The sequence below is a fragment of the Gracilinanus agilis genome, chromosome 2, assembly GCF_016433145.1.
Source record: "Gracilinanus agilis isolate LMUSP501 chromosome 2, AgileGrace, whole genome shotgun sequence".
Classification (NCBI taxonomy): Eukaryota; Metazoa; Chordata; class Mammalia; order Didelphimorphia; family Didelphidae; genus Gracilinanus; species Gracilinanus agilis.
Genome location: NC_058131.1, coordinates 86,471,017 through 86,494,432, shown reverse-complemented (window position 1 = coordinate 86,494,432; position 23,416 = coordinate 86,471,017). Strand labels below are relative to the sequence as shown.

General features: G+C 34.3%; 1 protein-coding gene across 2 annotated transcripts in view; it reads left to right on the top strand.

Annotated features, from left to right (window-relative positions):
* SLC8A1 (solute carrier family 8 member A1) overlaps positions 1 to 23,416 on the top strand; it is a 415,876-nt gene that overhangs the window by 7,226 nt on the left and 385,234 nt on the right. For both annotated transcript variants that reach the window (XM_044663276.1, XM_044663277.1), the window contains exon 2: positions 21,313 to 23,143. In XM_044663276.1, the coding sequence (XP_044519211.1) occupies positions 21,348 to 23,143 (1,796 nt within the window). In that variant the 5' untranslated portion in view covers positions 21,313 to 21,347. The remainder of the gene's footprint in view (positions 1 to 21,312; positions 23,144 to 23,416) is intronic.

Here is a 23,416-nt window from a genome sequence, read left to right as displayed (position 1 = left end):
AAAGTTCATAGATTCAACATTTAGAATGAGACATCATGTTTTCATATAGCCAAAGTGGGAATATTTTTTGGTTGCTTAAGCATATTTGTTAGAAAGATTTTGATTTTCTTTCTTTTTCCAGTGGTAGAATAGGAAAAAGAGGTTTTTTTTGTTTTGTTTTGTTTTGTTTTTTAAGGAAAGGACATAGTTTCCCAAGTGTTCAGTAAGGAATCAGAAGCATTAAAGCATAAAAGAATGCATTGCTAAAGGCAAGTAGTTAGGGAGCAATCCTTCCCCTTTTACCTCTTGTCTGGCTGAGATGTATATGAGCTTAGATTTTATACATGTTCTTCAGCTCTTTGTTAATGCCAACTGGCAAGGTCGCCTATTTGTCACCCCACCAGCTGCCCTCCTATACCTTCAGTTGCTAGTCTCCCACACAGGCCTTCTAAAGCTCAGAGCATATTTGGAAATTGTTCCATATATGATATTAGCAGGTTTATAGAACATGTCTTTATCCCCTGAAAACAAATGTCCCTTGCTTTGTGAACAAGTTAAGTTAGCATTTCATAACAAAAGAAGTTAACCTTGTCAATTCTTCAAATGTGAATTGATTTAAGAAGGGAAATTGAAGAAGAATGGACATGGACCGACTAGAATTCCATATAATCTGAAACCTTTTATGTCTCTAAATATTTCCAAATTTTTCCATCAATAAAAACTGGCTCCTCATGATAGATCAAGGATCCCTGAGATCCCTGAGTGAGTTACCTAATGGTGGGGGATAGATTAAGTCAAATTCTTATTAGTGATGTTTTTTTTTTCAAAAATTGCTTATCTTTTTGTCTTCATGACATCGATTATTTTTATGAATTCAGATCTCATCTCTTTACTGGATCTGTGATCCTGGGAAAGTCATTTAACCTCTTTCTGCTTCACTTTCTTCATCTACAAAAAGAATTCAGACTAGTTGACTTTTAGGGCCCATTCAACTCTCAATCTATGACCCTAAGATCATATACACGGTACCTGTCCTTTAATCCATCAGCTAAATTAGTTTGCTCACCTTCCTATAGTAGGAAAATTTCCAGAAATGATATATACTTATTCTAACTCCAGGTTGGTTCTAAAATTATCTGGTTAAATTGAATTTCCAGAGGATAAAAGCTGTCTTTACACAAACTTCAAGAAATTGTGTGTAGCCTAGTGAATAGAGGCATCATCAAGACTTGAATTCAAGTCCTGGGACATACTAGCTCAGAAACGGGGATCAAATCTCTGGCTATCTTCATGCCATCTTCCTATACTTTAGCTGTTACTTCTATCTCAATACTCTAGTTCCCATCTGGGGCCTTGGGCTTCTAAATTGTAATCATTCACCAAAAATACCTAATCCACACTTTAATGGCTCTGTTTTACCCTACCTCCACCCCCATTACACACACACACACACACACACACACACACACACACACACACACACACACACACACACACACTTCTATCTCTGAGAAAAGTTAACATATCAACACTACCATTCTTGGAAAAGACTTGGGGCAGCTAGTGGCACAGTTGAGAGAGACCCAGGCCTGGAGACAGGAGATTCTGGTTCAAATCTGGCCTCAAATATTTTCTATGTGTCCCTGGCAAGTCACTTAACCCCAATTGCCATAACCTCTTCTACTTTGTAACAGATAATTCTAACACAGAAGGTGAAGTTTTAAAAAAATAATTCTTTATTGTATATTAGTTTCATATTTTCCTTTACATATTATTCCTAATCATATTACTTTCATATTCTCCTTTAAAATTTTTTGTGAACTTTTTTAATTAAAAAAGAAAAGACTCATAAATCAATTGCTCTGTGTCTCCATTCACCATCCCTGAAAATTCTACCCTTTCTGGCCACAATTCCTTCAAATTAAATGTTTTCCACTATTAAAATATTTGAGTAGAAGGTCCTTGAAGTCATGTGCTGGTTCACTTTTTGTATCTGTATCACCAGGTTATAGTATATAGTAACTTGCACATAACAAGCATTTAATTAATGCTTTTTTCATCCATTCCTCAACTCTTCACTTAGCCATTCATCTATCCATCTATTCTTTTGGCTATTCGATTCTCCAGAAAACTCTCAGAATGCAAATTACAGATGTCTTGTCAATCTGCAATGTACATGAATGAAAGGAGTTCCACTCTGATGTTTTCATATATTGACGAACAAGTTCTGACCAAAAACAATAGAAGTTCTTAGATTTGGGCTTCTTAGTTGGAATTTTGATATATCAGATTTTTTAAAGGGAGTCACAAAAAAGAAATAGTAAACTTTTTGTCAGTCACATTGCTCATCTGAGGATGTACACTGATCAGTGGAAAGGAATCTATTCCATCTCACAGTGAGACCTTAGTTCAGATCCCAAGTCTGGCATGATTGCTTGTGTGACCTTGGGTGAGTCACTTAATGCCTTTTGGCATCAGTTTCCTCATCTACAAAAGAAGAGTTGGACTAGATAATATCTAACAGTCCCTTTCATCTCTAAATCTGATTCCAATACTGTTACGTGAATTTTACTATAAAAAGCAGAAGGCCTTTAAAAATAATGTTATACTTTGATCATACATCTCATAGCTTAATTTTATAATTATTTTGACTAATTTTGTTTTTAATTATATCAATCACTTCCTCAAAACCACTCTCTCTCCCCCATATAGAATCATCTCTCATAACAAGCAAAAATAAAATTTTTTTTCTGTATGCTTCACACAGAGTAAGTACTTAATAAACATTTTTTTATTCATTCCTTCATGTCTTAAAATGGGCCCCTCATTCTGCTTATAGGGAATAGTATAAAGAGTGCTGAGTTTTGAATCAGATGACCTAGGTTTGTGTGGTGGCTCTGCCCTAGTTTCCACATCTATAGAAATGAAGGCTTTGAATTAGATTACCTCTAAATATCTTCCAGCTTTTTATCTGTATTCCTAACACCTTTATAACAAGAAGAGAAAAGTATATTTCATCATCAGTCCTTTGGAATCAAGATTAGTCATTGCATTTACCTGAATTCTGATTTCTTTTAATGTTGCTTTCCTTTACATTATTAGGGTCATTGTGAATATTGTCTCTTGATTCTGCTCCCCTTTCTCTGCATTATTTCAAACAAGTCTTCCTGTGTCTATGAATTTCCTTTATTAATTTTGTAAGGCATAAAAATTTTCTATTGCATTTACAAACAACAGATTGTTCATATACTATGATTCCCCTGACAATGGGTAGCCACTTTGATTCTCTTCATATTCTGCTACCATCAAGATAATTTCTCTGAATATTGTCCATATTGGCTCTTTCCCTGCTTTAGATGTTTTTACACATAGTGGTATCATAGGGTCATAGGGTCTGAACATTTGAACATTTCACTTTTTTTTAAACTCTTACCTTCCATCTTAGAATCAATACTGGGTATTGGTTCCAAGGCAGAAGAATGGTAAAGGCTAGGCAATGGGGGTCAAGTGACTTACCCAGAGTCACACAGCTAGGAAGTATCTGAGAACATTTCACTTTTATAAGATAATTCAAAATTGTTTTCCAAAATTAGTTCAATTCACAATGCTATCAATAGGCTTGCTTTCCACAGCTCCTACAGTATTGTCTGCTTCTGTCTCGAATCATCTTTGCTAATTTCTTGAGATATCTCATGGCATTTTACAATTATTACTCATTCTTCCACACTCTGATGGGAGTAGTAAGTAGTTAACTTTATTAAATATAGATAATCTTTCTTAGTTAGCTAGGTGGTACAGCAGATAGAGTACCAGACCTGGAATCAGGAAAACCTGAGTTCAGATATGATCTCAGACACTTACTAGTTGTATAACTTTGAGCAAGTCACTTAACCCTGTTTACCTCAATTTCCTCATTGTAAAATGAGCTGGAGAAGGAAATGGCGGGCCATTCCCATATCTTTGCCAAGAAAATTCCAAATGTGGTGATAAAGACTTTCACATGACCAAATAACAGTTACTGGAAGCCTGACTTTTACAGCATCCCATTAGTTGTTGATGTCTTTAAGACTAGTCTTTCCTTTGTAGAAATATAAAGTTCAAGCCCCACTTTATTTTGGGTTAAGCATTCTGCCCCAGTATCTCTGCCAAGAAAACCTCAAATGGGATCACTAAGAGATTGAACAACAACAAAATTTGATTATTATTTAATATGTAGGAGTTTAGTTGGCTTTTGTGAAGGAAAGTGGCTCTGATCAAAGATATCTTCTCAGGGATAAGACTGCTTGGAAATTATGACATAGAAAAGCATTGCGTTTTCCATGAACTTAGTGTTCCCAAATTTTTCATATCTCTCACTTTTTTTTCTTTCTACTTTTTTCCTTACTTGAAAGGCATTTCCAGTTCTTTCAAGTATTATGACTAGAAACTCACATGGGAAACTTAGGGATCTTGCACACCCAAAGTTAATAAAGGTTTTCTTTCTGACAAGCTCTCCATTTTATGATACCATTCAGTGACAAGGAAGAATGACCCATGCAATGCTTGTACTTGTGCTCACCTGCCCAGCCTTCCTCTTGGATGTTAGCAGATTAGAGAGGAGTTAAAAAGAATCATTAGATGCTTATCACAAACAATGAGAATGGCTTTTGCATTAAAATTTGCTTGTGGTTCCAAAAGACAAAAATATGAAGCAGAAAATGGGAAATATCTTATACTAGAGGGCAAATAATTGTAGGTCCCATTAATTCTAAGAGATGCCCCATGGTTAATACAGAAAGCAAAGTTTTATGCTTTTCTTCACAGTAGGCTTTTTTTTTCCAAATAAGATTCATTTTAATGTAAATGATTTCTGCTTATTCAAAGGTAGGAGGCAGGGTAGAAGACATTTAGTATCATAGAGCACTAGGCTCAGAGTCAAGGAAAAAAATTACAAATCCTGGCTCTACCATATTCTATACACAGTTGGTGTAAGGGCTCTCAAAGTTCTCTTCTAACTCCCAAATTCTTTGATTACCTGAATGGTATACCATGGATACCAAATATAATATTTATCTGAACATAGGTCAGCCTCAATATAGGACGCATTCCAAAAAGGAAACTTCTATGAAAGGAACATATTCATCTACATAAATGTGCACAAAATACATGTATATGTTTACATGTATAAGCATGTTTATATGTGTACATATATGCATATGTGCGTGTGTATATGCATATACACACATATGTATAGTGTCCTTATCTTCATCCAATGCAAAAAGCATTTTTTCAAATTGATTAAAAACTTGTTTACGTCTAGTTTACAGTTATGATTACGTGATTCAATTGAGGTTTCTAATCATATGATTCTATTAGAGTTGATATGAGAATTTCATATATATAAATAAATACTTATATTTACATATGTATATGCATATGCACTTCCCAAATATATGCATATATTTTATTTTATTTATTATATAATTTAATTATTATAATAAAATAATGAAATAAATTCTATCATCATATTATTTCTTTTATTGATTATATTATTCATTTTCTACATTAATATAGCTAGTTAGATTAATACAAATTTCTGTACAAAGAAAATACTTATTAAAAAGTTTCTTTCAGGGAAACTAAACCCTTATTTATTTTCAGCATCCTAGCTTTCCTGATCTTCCTCAGTTTTTCTTTTCATTTTTACTAAAAGTGTAATTATAGGTTATAGTCTGGTTTTATCCAAGCCATATTTTGAGAAAACAAAACAAAACAAAACTATGATCTCTATTGAGACCAATATGGTAAATGGTATTCTCCCAAGTCAGTGTATATTTGTGCTTATGAGAACCAGGAATTGCCTTTGGCAAAATTATGAAGTAGGTGAAATCCCCTTCACTCCTCAAGTGTTTTGTAGGTTGCCTGGGGCCTTGCCTTGTAGAAGAAGAAAACCAATCTGGGATATGAATTTGCTTTAAGTTGTTAGAGACTTACTGTTTTATCCTCTCTTGGGAAAATTTCCTTTTTAAAAAAAGGAAGACTCGAAGAAAATTATGCTTAACCAAAAAGAAATGAATCAATAAAATTGAAATTTTCAAGCTTTAGTAATAGATTGAGAGAAGTATATTTTGTGTAGGAGGATGTTTCAGTGAACCTCCAATTCCAAAAATTAGGCAATCCTCTATTCAAGGAGGTATAAAGCTGACAATTGAAAACTTCTTCTTGTCTTCCTAACGTAGAGTGAGTAAATTGTCATCTTGAACATTGCTAAGCCAGTATGATGTAGTGGAAAGAATAGTGGATTTAGAAAATGGGGGGGGGGTGACAGTTTGAAACTACACTCTGCCACTTACTACTTTTGTAACATTGGGAAAGTCATTTATTATCTCTTGGCCTCAGTTTCATAATTCTTAGTATAAAGAGATTGTATTAGATGACCTCCTTGTTTTCTTCCAACTCTAAATCTTTTATCAAAAGGGTCTATGATAATAATAATACTTAACTTGCTGGGTTGTTGTGATGATCTAATAAGATAGAATTTGTAAAGCACTTAGCACATTGTCTGACATGATGATATAAATGTTATTTCCCTTCCTTTCTCTATAAAGATGATAAGTAACCCAGGCAATTAAAAAATGCCCCTTGGTTCTGATTGTCTGAACAAATTTTCTTTTCTAAGATAGTTCATTACTTACTAGTTGATCCCTTCATTGTCACCCTTCCTAGGAGACATACTGTGATCCAGTAATCTTGGAAATATGAGAAAAACTAAAATTCTGTCTGTGATTCTTCTTCATGAGTTACTTCTGTATTATTGCTTCCTCATTTCCCATTTGTCAGTTTGAAGAAACAGTTTCTAACATTTCACAGGAAGTCTGGGGCTACAATTGAGTTATTTGTGAGCTTGTGACTCCTTTTAGATTCTTGAAAACAAACTGAATTGTTATTTTGATTCTAGGTTAATATTATTTGTCAACACTGGCCCTTCATAACCTTATTCTTTCTCTTTATCTCTGAGTCTCCATCTGTTTACCTCTACTTCTGTCTATCTTTGTTGCTGCATATCTTCATCTCTTTATTCCTGAGTCTGTTTCTATGTCTGTTTGTGCTTCCTTCTATCTCTTTCTCTGTTTTTTTCCTTCCTCCTTATGCCTCTCTCTTATTCTCTCATATCTGAACTTCCTCTGTGTTATATATTGCTCTCCAGCCAATTAGAATGTCCCTAAAATTATTACAAAAGTTTGGAATGATGTGAAATCTCGGTCTCTGGTCTCTGAAGAGATCATTTCTGTTCCCTGGATTATGATTAAGTGTTTTTTCTATTAAAAATATTTTTTAGGCTTTACATGGACAAATAAAATGGAAAGGTCTTGATCAACTTAAATGGAAAAAAAAACAATTGAATTAGTCGACGGTTAGGAAAATGGATGGACTTGGTAGGGTCTACAATGTTATCCTTCTCTAATAATAGAGCTATTTTTCTTATAAGAGGGACATCTGTTGTCAGGAAACAATGTAATTGTCTAGTTTCTTGTAGATAGTACTCGGTGAGAACTTATTTTGCTCTGTATTCCCTACAGAGCTGATCTTAGAAGAGTAGGAGGAGAATCTCCAGCTGACTTCAAAAACCAGAGGCTTAGAGAGTCTTCTTGCTTTCAGTTTACTTTTTGGTTTCACAATGAGACATGTTTATGTTCTCAAAAGATGACTTTTATTGGCAAACATGGCCAAGCAAGCCTTTCCTATCACCTACTATGGAGAATAAGAATATTTGAGTCATGTAAATTGTAATATAATCAATATTAGGGAACCTTCCTCTAAGTGAAAATTAACAGATACTAAACAAAAAAGAGCTAACTTCTTTGCAAATGCCTCTCTAATGAAGGGACTGCTTAGGTAGAATGGATATAAATTTTTATGGGCTTTTTGGCCATTGTCATAATATTCATGGAGCAAGATGTGACATTTCTGAAAAGATCTCCTTTATCAGAATCCTTAAATCATCTAAGTGTGTTGAATATATTGGGACTATCATAAATTGGAATCATGTGGGGAAGATACCCCCAAGTACTTCTAGGAATTTAAAGCTGTCATAGATTTTCTTCTTTTTCTGGTAATACGTTACTTTAGTTTTATCCTACTCCAGCCTATGTGTATAAGATACTTAACACCACCACCCCCAAGACCCACAACTAGGAACTTTGTTTAGTAATAGAACCTTGATCTCTTATACTCCTAAGCCTTTGTTTGAGACAAAATTCTGGAAGTATCTCCTCTTCCCTTCCAATCTCTTCATTGTATTTTCTTGTTATTGATGTTGTTTGTTTGCTTGATGATTTGATTCAGTGATACTTTGTTGTTAGTGTTGTTGAATTGCTTAGTCATGTCTAATTTTTTGTCATTCCACGGACCATCTCATGGCAATATTGTCCGTGGAGTTTTCTTGGCAAGGATACTAGAGAAGTTTGCCTTTTCCTTCTGTAGTGGATTTAAGCAAACAGAAGCTAAGCGGCTTGACCAGGATCACATAGCTAGTAAGTGTCTGGGGCTGAATTGGAACAAAGACTTTTCTGACTCCAAGTCCAGTGCTCCATCTGCTGAGCCACCTCGCTCATTCTTGGGTGATATGACCTTGCACTAAATCCTAGTCCAATAAACCCTGCCAAAGCAGTAGTTAAGACTTGAGCTCCCCTTTATGGCCATTCTTTCTCTCTCTCTGCAGGACCCATTCATTTGGTTGGGCAGCCTGATGAATACTCTACATGAGACAAGTTAGACAAAAAAGTCAAGCTTATGGTTAGATTGTGTTCACTGAGAAAAATCAGCATTCTCTCTTTGGTTCCCATAGATGTTAATAAGATGATTGCCATAAAGCTGAGGACAGGAAAATTGCTTTGGATCTCAGATGGAACGGGCAGGTTAAGACCAGTATATTCCTCTGGCACACTGCTTTCCTGCAGAAGTATTAGAAAATCTCTGAAAATCTCTAGTATCCATATTTGGAGTGTTGTGTTCACTGGTCTTAGAAACACCCATCATTTGCTTATCTTCAGGTATTAAAACCAGCTGGGATTACACAGATGTAGTGGGAAGGGGCAGATGAGAATCATGAGTTAGTTCTAAAATATAAAATGATCTGATATATAACTGTCAATCAGCAGTTCCCATGTTTGACTTTGAATAGGAAGTCAGGGTATAACTTACGTTAGAAATGGAATACTGTATGGGACAGATAGAAAAATTATTTGCCTCTTGCCCCAGGCCAATACTAATTGATAATTATAGGAACAGAACTATTTTGATGCTTCAGGGAATCATATTATAGGGATTACAGATCGAGAACTAAAATATATCTCAGCAACCATCTAGTGTAACCTCCCTTATATATGGATGAGTAGACTTAGTTCCAGGGAGGTTAAGTGACTTGTTTAAGGTCATACAGGTACAAAGCATCAGAGGTGGCAATGGAACCCAGATTCTCTGACTCTAGCCCCAGTGCACCTTCCCCAGTACTAAGCTGAGGACACAGCCAATGAATCATATTTATTGCTCTCATGTTAGATAGTCATTCTTTGGAGTAAAGCAGATGTACTACTGTGCCTTTGTTCCTGGATTTGACCATTTTACCATCTGCTCTGATTGAAAGATGAATTGTTATTAGGTAGGCATATTTACTCTGAGGTGAGTATAATACCCAGGAACATCTCCCTGAGGCATTTAGATTATGGAAGCATCCCACTATCCATTTGGCTACAGTCCAACAATGACTACTCATACAATTGTTTCTACTTTTTATACAGCAGGGGTTCTTGCCCTGGAGTCAAGAAGACTGATCTGGCCTCTGACACTAGTTGCATGACCTTGGGAAAATCATTTAACCATGTTTGCCTCAGTTTCTTCATCTGTAAAAGATCTGCAGAAGGAGCTGGCAAACAAATCCAGTGTCTTTGTCAAGAAAATACCAACTGGGGCCAGAGTCAGACATGATCAAAATGACTAAACAACAAAATTGTATTTTATGCATTTAAAACATTATTTTGATAAGGGGTTCTATAAGCTTCACCATCTTGCCAAAGAGTCCCTGACACAAAAAACCTTAAGAACCCCTGCTTATACGGAAACTTATCTCATTAACACAGACAGCCTTCGCCATATAGAGCTTGATATCTTCTCATTATCCTTTATTATCACCATTTAGTACTGGGGAGCTCCTTGAAGATGGCAAGGGCTGTTATTTTTCATGTTTATATCCACAATGCCTTATGTCACAGAGACAGATGATTAGTAAATGTTTGAGGATCTGTATTTAGTAGCCTTGCCCAATGATGTACACTGTGGTATTCTCATTTAGTAATCTGACCATAGTGATGCTGATAACCCCAGGTAAGAGTTCATTTTAAGCAGCCATGGAAACCAGCACTGACACATGCGCTTAGAATGGAAAAATCAAATCAGGACTGTCAGATAAGGGGTGTAAAAAAGAGAGGCAGCAGGCCAAAATATATTCAATCATTCCATTCTAATACATCTTGTTCAATTTTCATGGAAATAAGTGTTTATGAGGAGATTTGAGAGAGTTCTGAACCCATGCTTTAAATTATGTGGCATAGATACTGTGGCTGTGTCAACTTTTCAGGTCTAATTATTTTAGAAATGATAACAATATCATCCTGCATAGACAATTATGATGCTCTTTGATCCTTCTTTGAGTGGGTATTTGCTGTACACTTTGCACATGTGTTTTGAAAAAGGGGTTGGCATTCTCATGTCTCCCACCCCCATCCCCTAGGAAATGCAGCCTAACTGGTATATCAGCATTTCGGGAGATAGTGCTTCTAAAAGTCCTATTCACACTAGGACCCCAAATATGGGGATGTAGTAGAGAATGCATTGGACTGAGAGTGACCTTGAATGACAACTAATATTGGATCTGCCACTAGGCATCTGTGTAAACCTTCAGCAAATCATTTTAATTCTTTGACTCCCAGTTTACTCATCTCTGAAATGGGGCTTTTGGATTAAATAATCCTTAAAATGCCTTTCAGTTTCTTTTTCTTTACTCTATTGAGAAGTTTATTTAGAAACCGAATTTCACCAAATCAGCAAACAAGCATTAAATGCCTACCACAAAGAAAAGGAACAATAGTCTCAACTTGAAACCAGTCTACATTTCACTGAGAAAGAAGATATGTCATTCAAATTAAAATTCCATGTATACAGTCCTAAATATAATCCAGCTCTACAAAATAAACTCCCTCCATTGAAATAGTAGAAAAGTTAGACAATGCTTCTATGTAAATACTTTTTTTAAAAGTCTATGTAAATCAGGTACATATAGGAAATAACAGAAAGATAATAAACTATAGGAAATATTGTCTTCTTTTAATGTTTTCATGTTATCCCATTTTCTTTTTTTATATAAATTATGTCTTTAATATTTACAGTTCATTCTCTGGAGGGACCATTCACAATTTATTCTTCAAGTATTAAATCCATAGCTGTGTATGATGTTCTCTTGGTTCTATATATTTTGCTGTTCTTTCCAAGTATTTTTTTAATTACCTGATCATCATTTTTTATGGAATAGTAGTATTCTGTCACAATCATAAATCACAATTTTTTAGCCATTCCCTATTTGATGGGTATTCCCTCATTTTCCAGTTCTTTGCTACCCCAATGAGAGCCACTATAAATATCTTGGAGCATATTTTTCCCTGACCTCCTTAGGAAGCAGACCCAGTAACATTATTAATGGGGCTTAGGGTGTACAGAGTTTTATAAATATCTGGATATAATTCTAAATTATTCTCAAAAATGGTTGTATCATTTCACAGCTCCACCAATAATGTATTAGTGTCCTCATTTTCCACATCTCCTCCAATATTTGTCATTTTTCCCTTCTTTCATTTTACCTAGTCTGATGGGTAGGAGATGATATATCAGAATTATTTGGGTTTACTCTTGTCAATAATGATTTTTCCCCAAATACCTATTTATGGATTTCATTACTTCATCTGAAAATTATCTATTCATATCTTCTGCCCATTCATCAATTGAGAAATGGCTCTTATTGTTATAAAGTTGACAAAGTTCTCTTTATATTTTAGATATGAGACTTCTATCTGAGAAGCTACCTATAATTTTTTCACATTATTCTGCTTTCCTCATAATCTTGGCAACGTTTGTTTTATTTGTATAAAAAACTTTTCCATTTAATATACTCAAGATGATCCATTTTTACATTTCATAGTCCTTCTCTTATTGACATAAATTCTCCTATTTATAAATCTGACAGGTAATATGATCCCAGTTCCAATTTGCTTATGATATCTTCTTTTATGTCTAGATTATATATCTACTTTGAACTTATCTTAGTGAATGATGTAAGATATTGGTCTATGCCTCATTTCTACCAAACTACCTTCCAGTTGTCCCAACAGTTTTGCCTAATAGTGATTTCTTATTTCCAAAAGCTGGATCTATGCTTTTCTAAAATACAAAGCTACTATAATCTTTTACTAGTATTTCTTATTATATGACCATCCTGGTCCACTGATCTACTTTTCTATTTCTTAGCTAGTAGTTTTGATAATTACTACTTTATAATATAATTTAAAATATGAAACTGACCTCTTTCCTTAATCTCTTCTCAATGATTCTTTTGCTGTTCTTGATTTTTGTTCTTCCAAATGAATTTTGTTATTTTTCAAGTTAAATAAAATATTTTTTGGTAATTTAATTAGAATGGTATTGAATAAGTAGATTAGTTTAGATAGTATTGTCATTTTAATTATATTGTCTCTGCCCATGCATAAACAAATAATATTTCTCCAGTCATTTAGATCTGACTTTATTCTTGTAAAATATATTTTATAATTATGTTCCTGTAGTTCCTGGGTTTGTTCTGGCAGGTATACTCCCAGGTATTTTATTCTATCTGTGGTTATTTTAAATGGAGTATCTTTTACTATTTTTTTCTTTCAGGAACTTGTTAATAATATATAAAAATGGTAATGACTTATGTAGGTTCATTTTATATCCTACTACTTTGCTAAAATTATTGCCAATTTCAACTAATTTCTTTGCCGAATCTCTAGGATTTTCCAAATATACCATCACACTTTTTGCAAAAAGAGAGCATTTTATTACTCTTTGCCCATTATGGTTCCTTTAATTTCATTTTCTCCTATTATTGCTACTTCCAAAGTTTCTAATACTATGTTCAATAATATTGATGATAATGTGCATCCTTGATTCCCTCCTGACCTTATTGGGAAGGCTTTTAGCTTATCTTCATTAAAAATAATACTTGCTGATGCCTTTAGGTATATTCTTTCTATCATTTTAAGAAAAAATCTACTTTGCTTTCCAGTGTTTTTAATAGAATATATCTTCTATTTTGTCAAAGGCTTTTTCTGCATCTATTGATATAATCATATGGTTTTAAATTGCTTTTGTGATTAATATAATCAATGATGTTGATGGTTTTTCCTTATATTAAGTTATCCCTACATTCCTGATGTCTTCTTTTGTCACAATGTATAATCTTTGTGTATTTTATTGCAGTCCCCTAGCTAGTATTTTATAATTTTTGCATCTATGTTCATTAATGAAACTGGTCTATAATTTTCATTCTCTGTTTTTGCTCTTCCTGATTTAAGTATCAGCACCATATTTGTTTTGTAAAAGGAGTTTGTTAAAAATCCTTTATTTGTTATTTTTTAATTAATTAGTATTTGAATTGGTTGATTTTTTAAATGTTTGGTAGAATTCACTTGTAAGTCCTGCTGCTTTTTTCTTAGAAAGTTCATTTATGCTGTATTCAATTTCTTTTTCTAAAATACATTTATTTAAATATTGTTTCCTCCTCTGAGAGTCTAGGCAGTTTTTTTCCTTGTTTAATTTTTTTTAAAGTTTATGAGTCAAATTGTAGTTGTGGTAGAATTCCTTGACTTGTTTTTCTATTAGTGATGATGGATTTTAAATTGATCTATCATTACCTGGTCATCTTGCAAACCATGACATGAAGTGGCAGATGAGGGTCAAGGAAATTTATAGTCCTGATATCTTAGATAATATCGACTTTGTAGGCATAAATAGGGATGGCATTCAGTTACCAAAAACTAACTTTGGGATAGTAACTATTTCTAATGTCTACACTGGAAACAAAATCATTCATTCTCTGATCTTCAGGTTGATGTCCAAGTTGGCACAAATCTACAAATGGTAGCCTTCAATGGTTTATGCTAAGAAAGGTGCCACGTAGCAGGGTTTTCTTCTTGCCTCTTTCTCTGCTGACATGATATATATGATTGTTCAAAAGGCTTTCATTCCCAATCAGCCCCCTGTAAGCTTCAAAAGACCATTAAAGGGGCAGCTGGCTGGCTCACTGGATTGAGAGCCAGCCCTAAAGATGGGAAGTCCTAGGCTAAAATCTGGCCTCAGACACTTCCTAGCTGTGTGACCCTGGGCATGTCACTTGACATCCATTGCCTAGCTATTACCACTCTTCTGCCTTGGAACCAATACAAAGTATTGACTCCAAGATGGAAGATAAGGTTTTTTTTTTAAAAAGCCATTAAAAAATACCCCTGGACATTAAAAAAAGAAATCCCTTCTTTTAACAAAAAATATTTTTAACATTAAAAAACTGAGTTACAAATGGAAGTTTCTTTTAAAAAGTTGTTTTGAAATTGAAAAATATTTACCTTTTCATCCTCCTACCTTCTAATCCCACAATAGGAAAAAAAAGTAAAATGTTTATAATAAACATAGTGAAGTGAAATAAATTCCCACATTTGATATTTCAAAAAATGTATCTCATTCTTTGTCCTGAGTCCCTCATCTCTATGCCAGGATGTATCACTGGTTCCCTGGAGTCATGCTCAGTTATTGAATTGATTAGATTTCTTAACTCTTTCATAACTTTTTTCTTGACAATGCTGTTGTTATTATATAATTCTTCTAGACCTGTTGACTTCACATTTTTAAGCACATACTATATGCAAGGCACTGTTCTAGTGTTAAAGATTCAAATATAAAACCTAGGGGATGTTCAGCTCTTTCCTTTTTACTTCTTTATAACCAAAATCAAGTATCCTGCTTGACACATAGTAGATGGCTAATACATTCTGAATGAATGAAGGGATGGATGTTAGAATTACTAAGAAGAATAACAACTTTGAAAGGAATCGAGATTCACTATTTTGACCATTTTTCTTAGAATAAAACTGAAAACATATTAGATGCCATTCTTTCAGTATATACCATACCCTCATCTTTTTCATCTTTCAACATTACAAACCTGTGGTATTATTTAGTATTTTTTTAAAAAATAAACCAGACCTATTTCTTAACAGGCATAGAATATTCTGGACTCTGTCCTCTTGTTACACTTGTGGCTCAGTTCCTTTGAGCTTGAAATGAGTTCCTTAACACCTCTAAACCATTTTGGAAACTCTCCTTTTTAGTTTAGGGTGAGGCTCTTTTCCAGCCTACATTAGATTTCAGAATTTTTATGGTCTTTTAAAATATGTGAATAAATGTTGAAAAGTAAGTTATCCCATATCATAGAGGGGTTAAAGCAAAATGAATATTACCAAGAGAGCTCCATAATGTCCTATCTTTCTGCCAGCTAGGATGAGACTGCTGAATGCATTTGTTTGGAATCTCAAGGCCAGAGACATAACTGAGCCCCAGGAAATTTTTACATAAAGATCTTAGAGAAAAGCAAGGGTCTGACATGGAGTAGGTCTGAGATGCTTATCAGAAAGTTGATGAGACAAGTGAAGGTAAGGTTATTTTTTGACTTAGTCAAAATATCTAGAAAACTCCTCAAGTTCCATTTCCCACTCTGCATAATGTTGAAAATAGTTTGATCTGAAATAGGACTGCAACTGGGTCATTCTTATATTTTATAAACTGCTCATGGCTCCACAGTACTATAAGCTATCCTACCCCAAGGAAATCTCCCTCCATGGCATTGTCATCTTGAGCCTTGTCTTCTAGACATTCCCTCACCTAGATCCTCAAAGCAGAAGCTCAGTGGTTTATAATTCCAGCATAGATTTCTTTTTACTTAAATTTCTTTATTTATTGATTTAGAATATTTTTCTATGGTTACATGATTCATTTTCTGTCCTTTTCTTCTTCCCTCCTCCCTTACGGAACTGACAAGCACTTCTACTGTGTTATACATGTATCACTGCTCAAAACCTATTTCCATATTATTCATGTTCATAATAGAGTGATCTTTTAAAACCAAAACCCCCAGGCATATACCCATAGAACCATGTGATAAACAATATGTTTTTCTTCTGCATTTCTATTCCCACAGTTCTTTCTCAGGTTGTGGATAGTATGTTCTTTCTCATAAGTCACTTTTGAATGTCCTGGATTATTTCATTGCTATTAGTATCAAAATCCGTTACATTTGATAGTGCCATCATATTTCAGTTTCTGTGTAGAATATTCTCCTAGTTCTGCTTGTTTCACTCTGCATCAATTCATGGAGGTTCTTCCAGTTCACTTGGAAATCCACCATTTCTTTACAGCACAATAATATTCTATCACCATCGTGTACCACAGTTTGTTCAGCCATTCCCCAATCAATGGACATCCCCCCATTTTTGCCATGACAAAAAGTTCAGCTATAAATATTTTTGTACGAACATTTTTTTATCTCTTTGGGCTACAAACCTAGTAGTCATATATCTAGATCAAAGGTTATGCATTCTTTTAAAACCTTTTGGGCATAATTCCAAATTACCTTCCAGAATGGTTGGATCAACTCACAATTCCACCAGCAACGTATTAGTGTCCAAATTTTAGCACATCCCTCCATTATTTATTATTTTCCTTTACTGTCATATTGGCCTATGTACTAGGTGTGAGGTGGTACCTCAGATTTGTTTTGATTTATATTTCTCTAATGAGGAGAGATTTAAGATACTTTTTCATGTGATTATTGGTAGTTATGATTTATTTATCTGAAAACTACCTATTCATATCTCTTGATCATTTGTCATTTGGGGAATGACTTGATTTTTTTTTTTTGTAAATTTGACTTAGTTCCTTTATATTTGGGAAATTAGACTTTTGTCAGAGAGTTTTGTTATAATTTTCCCCCCATTTCGTTGCTTCCCTTCTAATTTTGATTGCATTGGTTTTCTTTGTGCAAAACATTTTTATAATTTTTAATTTAATATAATCAAAATTATTCATTTTACATTTTGTAATGTTTTCTGTCTCTTTTTTGGTCTTAAATTCCTTCTGTTCCCATAGATCTGACAGGTATAGTATCCTATGCTCTCCTAACTTAATTATGATTTCACTCTTCATGTTTAAGTCATTTATCCATTTTGAATGTCTTGGTATAGAGTGTGACATGTTGTTCTAAACCTAATTTTTTCCATACTGTTTTCCATTCTTCCCAGAAGTTCTTGTTAAATAGTGAGTTTTTGTCCTCAAAGCTGGGATATTTGGGCTTATTGAATACTAGCTTGCCGGGCTTATTTATCCCTATTCTAATCTATTGATCCATCCTTCTGTCTCAGCCAATACCATATTGTTTTGCTGATCACCACTTTATAGTACAGTTTAAGATCTGGTACTGGTAAACCACCATCCTTCACATTTTTTCATTACTTCTCTTGATATTTTTTTATCTTTTATTCTTCCAGATGAACTTTATTATAGTTCTTTTTAATTTTATAAAAAGTTTCTTGGTTTTGTGATAGGTATGGCACTGAATAAGTAGATTAATTTAAGTAGGATTATAATTTTTATTAAATCAGCTCATCTTACCCATGAGTAATTAATGTTTTTCCAATTACTTAGATCTAGTTTTAATTGTATGAAAATGGTTTTGTAGTTCTGTTCATATGATTTCTGTGTTTGTCTTGACAAATAAATTCTCAAATATTTTATATAGTCTTGAGTGATTTTAAATGGAGTTTCTCTTTCTCAACTCTTGCTACTGTGTTTTGTTGGAAATATATAGAAATACAGATGTTTTGTGTGGGTTTATTTTGTACCCTCCAACTTTGCTAAAGTGCTTAATTATTTCCACTAGCTTTTTAGTTGATTTTCTAGGATTATCTAAATATACCATCATATTTTCTAAGAGTGATAGTTTAGTTTCCTCATTGCCTACTTAAATTCCTTCCATTTCATTTTCTTCTCTAATTACTACTGCTAGCATTTCCAGTATAATATTACATAGTAGAGGTGATAATGGGCATCCATGCTTCATTCCTGATATCATTGGGAAGGTTTCTAACTTGCCTTCATTACAGATGATATTTGCTGATGGTTTTAAATATATACGGCTTATTATTTTGAGGAAAGGCCCTTCTATACCTAAATTTTCTAGTGTTTTCAATAGGAATGGGTGTTGTATTTTGTCAAAGGCTTTTTCTGCATCTGAGATAATTATGTGTTTTTTTTTGTTAGTTTTGCTGTTGATATGGTCAATTATGTGGATAGTTTTCCTAATATTAAACCAGCCCTTCATTCCTGGTTTGAATCCCACCTGGTCATAGTGAATAATCATGCTAATATTTTCTTTAATATTTTTGCATCTATGTTCATTGGGAAGATTGGTGTATAATTTTCTTTCTGTTTTTGGTCTTCCTTACTTGGGAATCAGTACTACATTTGTGTCATAAAAAGAATTTTGTAAGACTCCTTCTTTGTTTATTTTGTCAAATAGTTTGTGTAGTATTAGAATTAGTTGTTCTTTAAATATTTGATATAATTCAGTTGTGAATCCATCTGGTCTTGGTGATTTTTTCTTAGGAAGTTCCTTAATGACTTATTCAATTTGTTTTTTGGATACAGGATTATTTAAGTATCCTATTTCCTCTTTTATAATCTGGATGATTTTTATTTTTTGTAAATAGTCATCCAATTCACCTATATTGTCATATTTCTTGTCACATAATTAGGCAAAATACCTCTAAAATTGCCCTAATTTCCTCTTCCTTGGAGGTAATATTGCCCTTTTCATTTTTAATACTGTTAATTTGATTCCCTTCTTTCCTTTTTTTAATTAGGTTAACCAATACTTTATTTAATTTGTTTTTTCAAAGACAAGTTCTTAGTCTTATTAATTAAATAGTTCTTTTACTTTCAATTTTATTAATTTCTCCTTTAATTTTTATGATTTCCAATTTAGTTTTTATCTGTTTTTTTTAATTTGTTCTTTTTCTAGTTGTTTAAGTTGCATGTCCAATTCATTAATCTCCTCCCTTTCTATTTGTTGATATAGGCACTCAGGGTTATATATTTTCCCCTGAGTACTGCTTTGGCTGTATTCCATAGATTTTAATATGCTGTCTCCTCATTGTTGTTCTCTTCAGTGGAATCAGTAATTGTTTCTTTAATTTGTTCTTTGACCCACCAGTTTTGAAGAATTAGATTATTTAATTTCCAATTATTTTTAAATTTGCCTCTCCATGAAACCTTATGATTTTTATTGCATTATGATTTGAAAAAGTTGTATTTATTATTTCTGATTTTTCTGCTATGTTTTTATGCCTTAGTACATGACCAATCTTTGTATATGTACCATGTGCTGCAGAAATGAAAGTATATTCCTTTTTATCCCTATTCAGTTTTCTCCAGACATCTATTAGATCTAATTTTTCTAACATTTAATTTACTTTCCTTACTTTTAAATTTATTTTTGGTTCTATTTGTCTAGTTCTGATAGGGGAAGATTGAGGTCCCCCACTAGAATGGTTTTTTAAACTATTTCCTCCAATAAGCTCCTTCAATTTCCCCTTTAAAAATCTGGAAACTGTACCATTTGATGTATGTATGTCAAGTACTGGTATTTCTTTATTACTTGTTACCTTTTAAAGATGTAGTTTCCTTCCTTGTATCTTTTAATTGAATCTATTTTTACTTTAGCCTTGTCTGAGATCATGATTACTACTCCTGTCTTCTTTGTCTTAATTGCAGCCCAATAGATTCTGCTCTAGATCCTTATCTTTACCCTCTGTATGTCAATCTGCCTCATGTAGGTTTCTTGTAGACTACATGTCCATTCTGCTATCTGCTTGTGTTTTATGGGTGAGTTCATCCTATTCACATTCACAGTTATGATTACCACCTGTATATTCCCCTCCATTTTAATTTCCTTCTTTAATACTAACTTTACTTTTTGTTCTTTCTCTTTCCTCCAGTGTTTTACTTTTAGAGTATTTTTACTTTATGATTCATGTCTTTAGCTACATGTATGAATTAGAATTAATTATTCTTGAATGATTTGGGCCACTTGAGCTCTTCTTCTTTCTCTTCTTCCTCCTCTTCCTCCTTCTTCCTCTCTCTCTCTCTCTCTCTCTCTCTCTCTCTCTCTCTCTCTCTCTCTCTCTCTCTCTCTCTCTCTCTCTCTCTTCCCCCCTATATTTCATAACATTTCATGGTTGGTAATGATGATTTTTAAGTCTGTCAGCTCCTATGCTATACTAAAATTAGACTTGGGAACTATGAATTTTCCTTTCTTCCTACTGATTGAGGATCTATAGATTTTAAAGTAGACTCTCGTAGTTAGAGGTAGAGTTGTCTGTGAAGGGAGAAACTAAGGTCTACCTACTATTTTGGCATGATACCAGTGTTTGCTAAAAATTAGGAGGAAATGTGCACTATTCAAACCATATTTGAAACAATTATAATTTTTGAAATATAATCATTCCAATATTTTTAAAGGAGGCTATATATTTGTTGTTGTTGATTTTATTAAGGAAGGCATAGTTTTGATCACAGATTGATATGTTTCATTTCATTTCAAGTATAATTAGAACACTAATGATGTTTTATTTTTTATGACATGCAAGGTAGAATCCAAATTTAGGATTCCCAATAGGTTTTGTGTCTGAAGGTTCCTGTGTCTTCCTCTTTCTTCCAAGTGTACATGTTTCAAAGCAATAATTTACATAAGAGGGCTTTGGTTTCCTTCTTGGCTAAAACTGCTGAGCATTGATGGGAGGGGAGGTGGTTCATTTTCATCCACTAGGAAGAATTATTTAATGTTTCAAAAGTTTTCTTGTAATCTATTAACATGCTAAATGTTCATTCAGCAGGGCAAGACTATTATTTTGCTTCTTATTCTTGATAAGTCAACTGTAATTCTTGTGCAATCAGCAATATCCTGGGACGGAAATTCATCCTTTAAGAATTAAAAGACTGTTTAATAACTTATGACTCCTAGAAAAAAATAATTTAATAGAGGATTTGTGATTATTAGATGTAAAGGAATCGATGATGGAAAAAGTGTTATCTTTATTCATACTCTGGTCTTGTCTGAAATTATCTGATCTCTTTTCCCTTTCTTGGATTTTCTGTATATAGGTTGGGAGACTTGGAAATTTAGTCAAGCAGCAACCATGATGAAATTAAATCTTTCGCCAACCTTTCCACTGGGATATTTACTAAGCTCTGTGGCTCTCTTGCTTTTCCACCTGGACAAAATAAGTGCTGAGACTGAAGGTGAAGGAACTGGAAATGATACAAATGAATGTACTGGCTCTTATTATTGTAAGAAGGGTGTGATTTTGCCCATATGGGAGCCCCAAGATCCTTCCTTTGGAGATAAAATTGCTAGAGCTACTGTGTATTTTGTGGCCATGGTCTACATGTTCCTGGGAGTATCTATCATTGCCGATCGATTCATGTCCTCAATAGAAGTCATCACGTCCCAAGAAAAAGAAATAACCATAAAGAAACCCAATGGAGAGACCACCAAGACCACAGTGAGGATTTGGAATGAGACAGTATCCAACCTAACATTGATGGCTTTGGGCTCCTCAGCACCTGAAATCCTTCTTTCTGTGATTGAAGTTTGTGGCCATAACTTTACTGCTGGAGATCTTGGTCCCAGTACTATTGTTGGAAGTGCTGCATTCAATATGTTCATCATCATCGCTCTCTGTGTCTATGTGGTTCCTGATGGAGAAACAAGGAAGATTAAACATTTGCGAGTCTTCTTCGTAACTGCAGCATGGAGCATCTTTGCCTATACCTGGCTCTACATGATTCTGTCTGTCATATCGCCGGGGGTTGTGGAAGTCTGGGAAGGTTTGCTTACTTTCTTCTTCTTCCCCATCTGCGTTGTATTTGCTTGGGTTGCAGACAGAAGGCTTCTGTTTTACAAATATGTCTATAAGAGATATCGAGCTGGCAAGCAAAGGGGAATGATCATCGAACATGAAGGAGACAGGCCCCCTTCCAAAGCCGAAATTGAAATGGATGGAAAAGTGGTCAACTCTCATGTGGATAACTTCTTGGATGGTGCTCTCGTTCTGGAAGTTGACGAGAGGGACCAAGATGATGAAGAAACTAGGAGGGAAATGGCCAGGATCCTGAAGGAGTTGAAACAGAAACACCCAGAAAAAGAAATTGAGCAGTTAATAGAACTAGCCAACTACCAAGTCCTGAGTCAACAGCAGAAGAGTCGTGCATTCTATCGTATCCAAGCTACCCGTCTGATGACTGGAGCTGGCAATATTTTAAAGAGACATGCTGCAGATCAGGCCAGAAAAGCTGTCAGCATGCATGAAGTCAATATTGAAATGGCAGAAAATGACCCAGTCAGTAAGATCTATTTTGAGCAGGGAGCTTATCAGTGTCTTGAAAATTGTGGCACAGTGGCCCTCAACATTATCCGTAGAGGGGGTGATTTGAGCAACACTGTTTTCGTTGACTTCCGAACAGAAGATGGTACAGCCAACGCAGGTTCTGATTATGAATTTACTGAAGGTACTGTGGTCTTCAAACCTGGAGAGAGTCAAAAGGAAATCCGTGTTGGCATTATTGATGATGATATTTTTGAAGAAGATGAGAACTTCCATGTGCACCTCAGCAATGTCAAAGTAACATCAGAGGCTTTGGAAGATGGAATCCTGGAGGCTAATCACATTGCATCTCTTGCTTGCCTGGGCTCTCCCTCTACTGCCACTGTCACTATTTTTGATGATGATCATGCAGGCATCTTTACCTTTGAGGAACCTGTGACACATGTGAGCGAGAGTGTTGGCATCATGGAGGTCAAAGTGTTAAGAACATCTGGAGCACGAGGAAGTGTTATTGTTCCTTACAAAACAATTGAAGGATCAGCTCGAGGTGGAGGAGAAGACTTTGAGGATACCTGTGGAGAGCTGGAATTCCAGAATGATGAAATTGCGTAAGTACTACCATTTTAATGAACTTTAAAATTAAATTTTATGCACTGAATAGACTGCTTATTTTAGAAGACTACTTTGAGCATGTCAGTCTTGAGCTACCTACCACTTCCTCAGGCGAGCACAAAATACATTGGGTTAACAGTCTTTAGGATTGTTTTTCTTTAAATATTTTTAAAACATTACAGGTAATAGAAGACTTCTTCTGCCTATAACTATAGCTGGATCTCTCTCTCTCTCTCTCTCTCTCTCTCTCTCTCTCTCTCTCTCTCTCT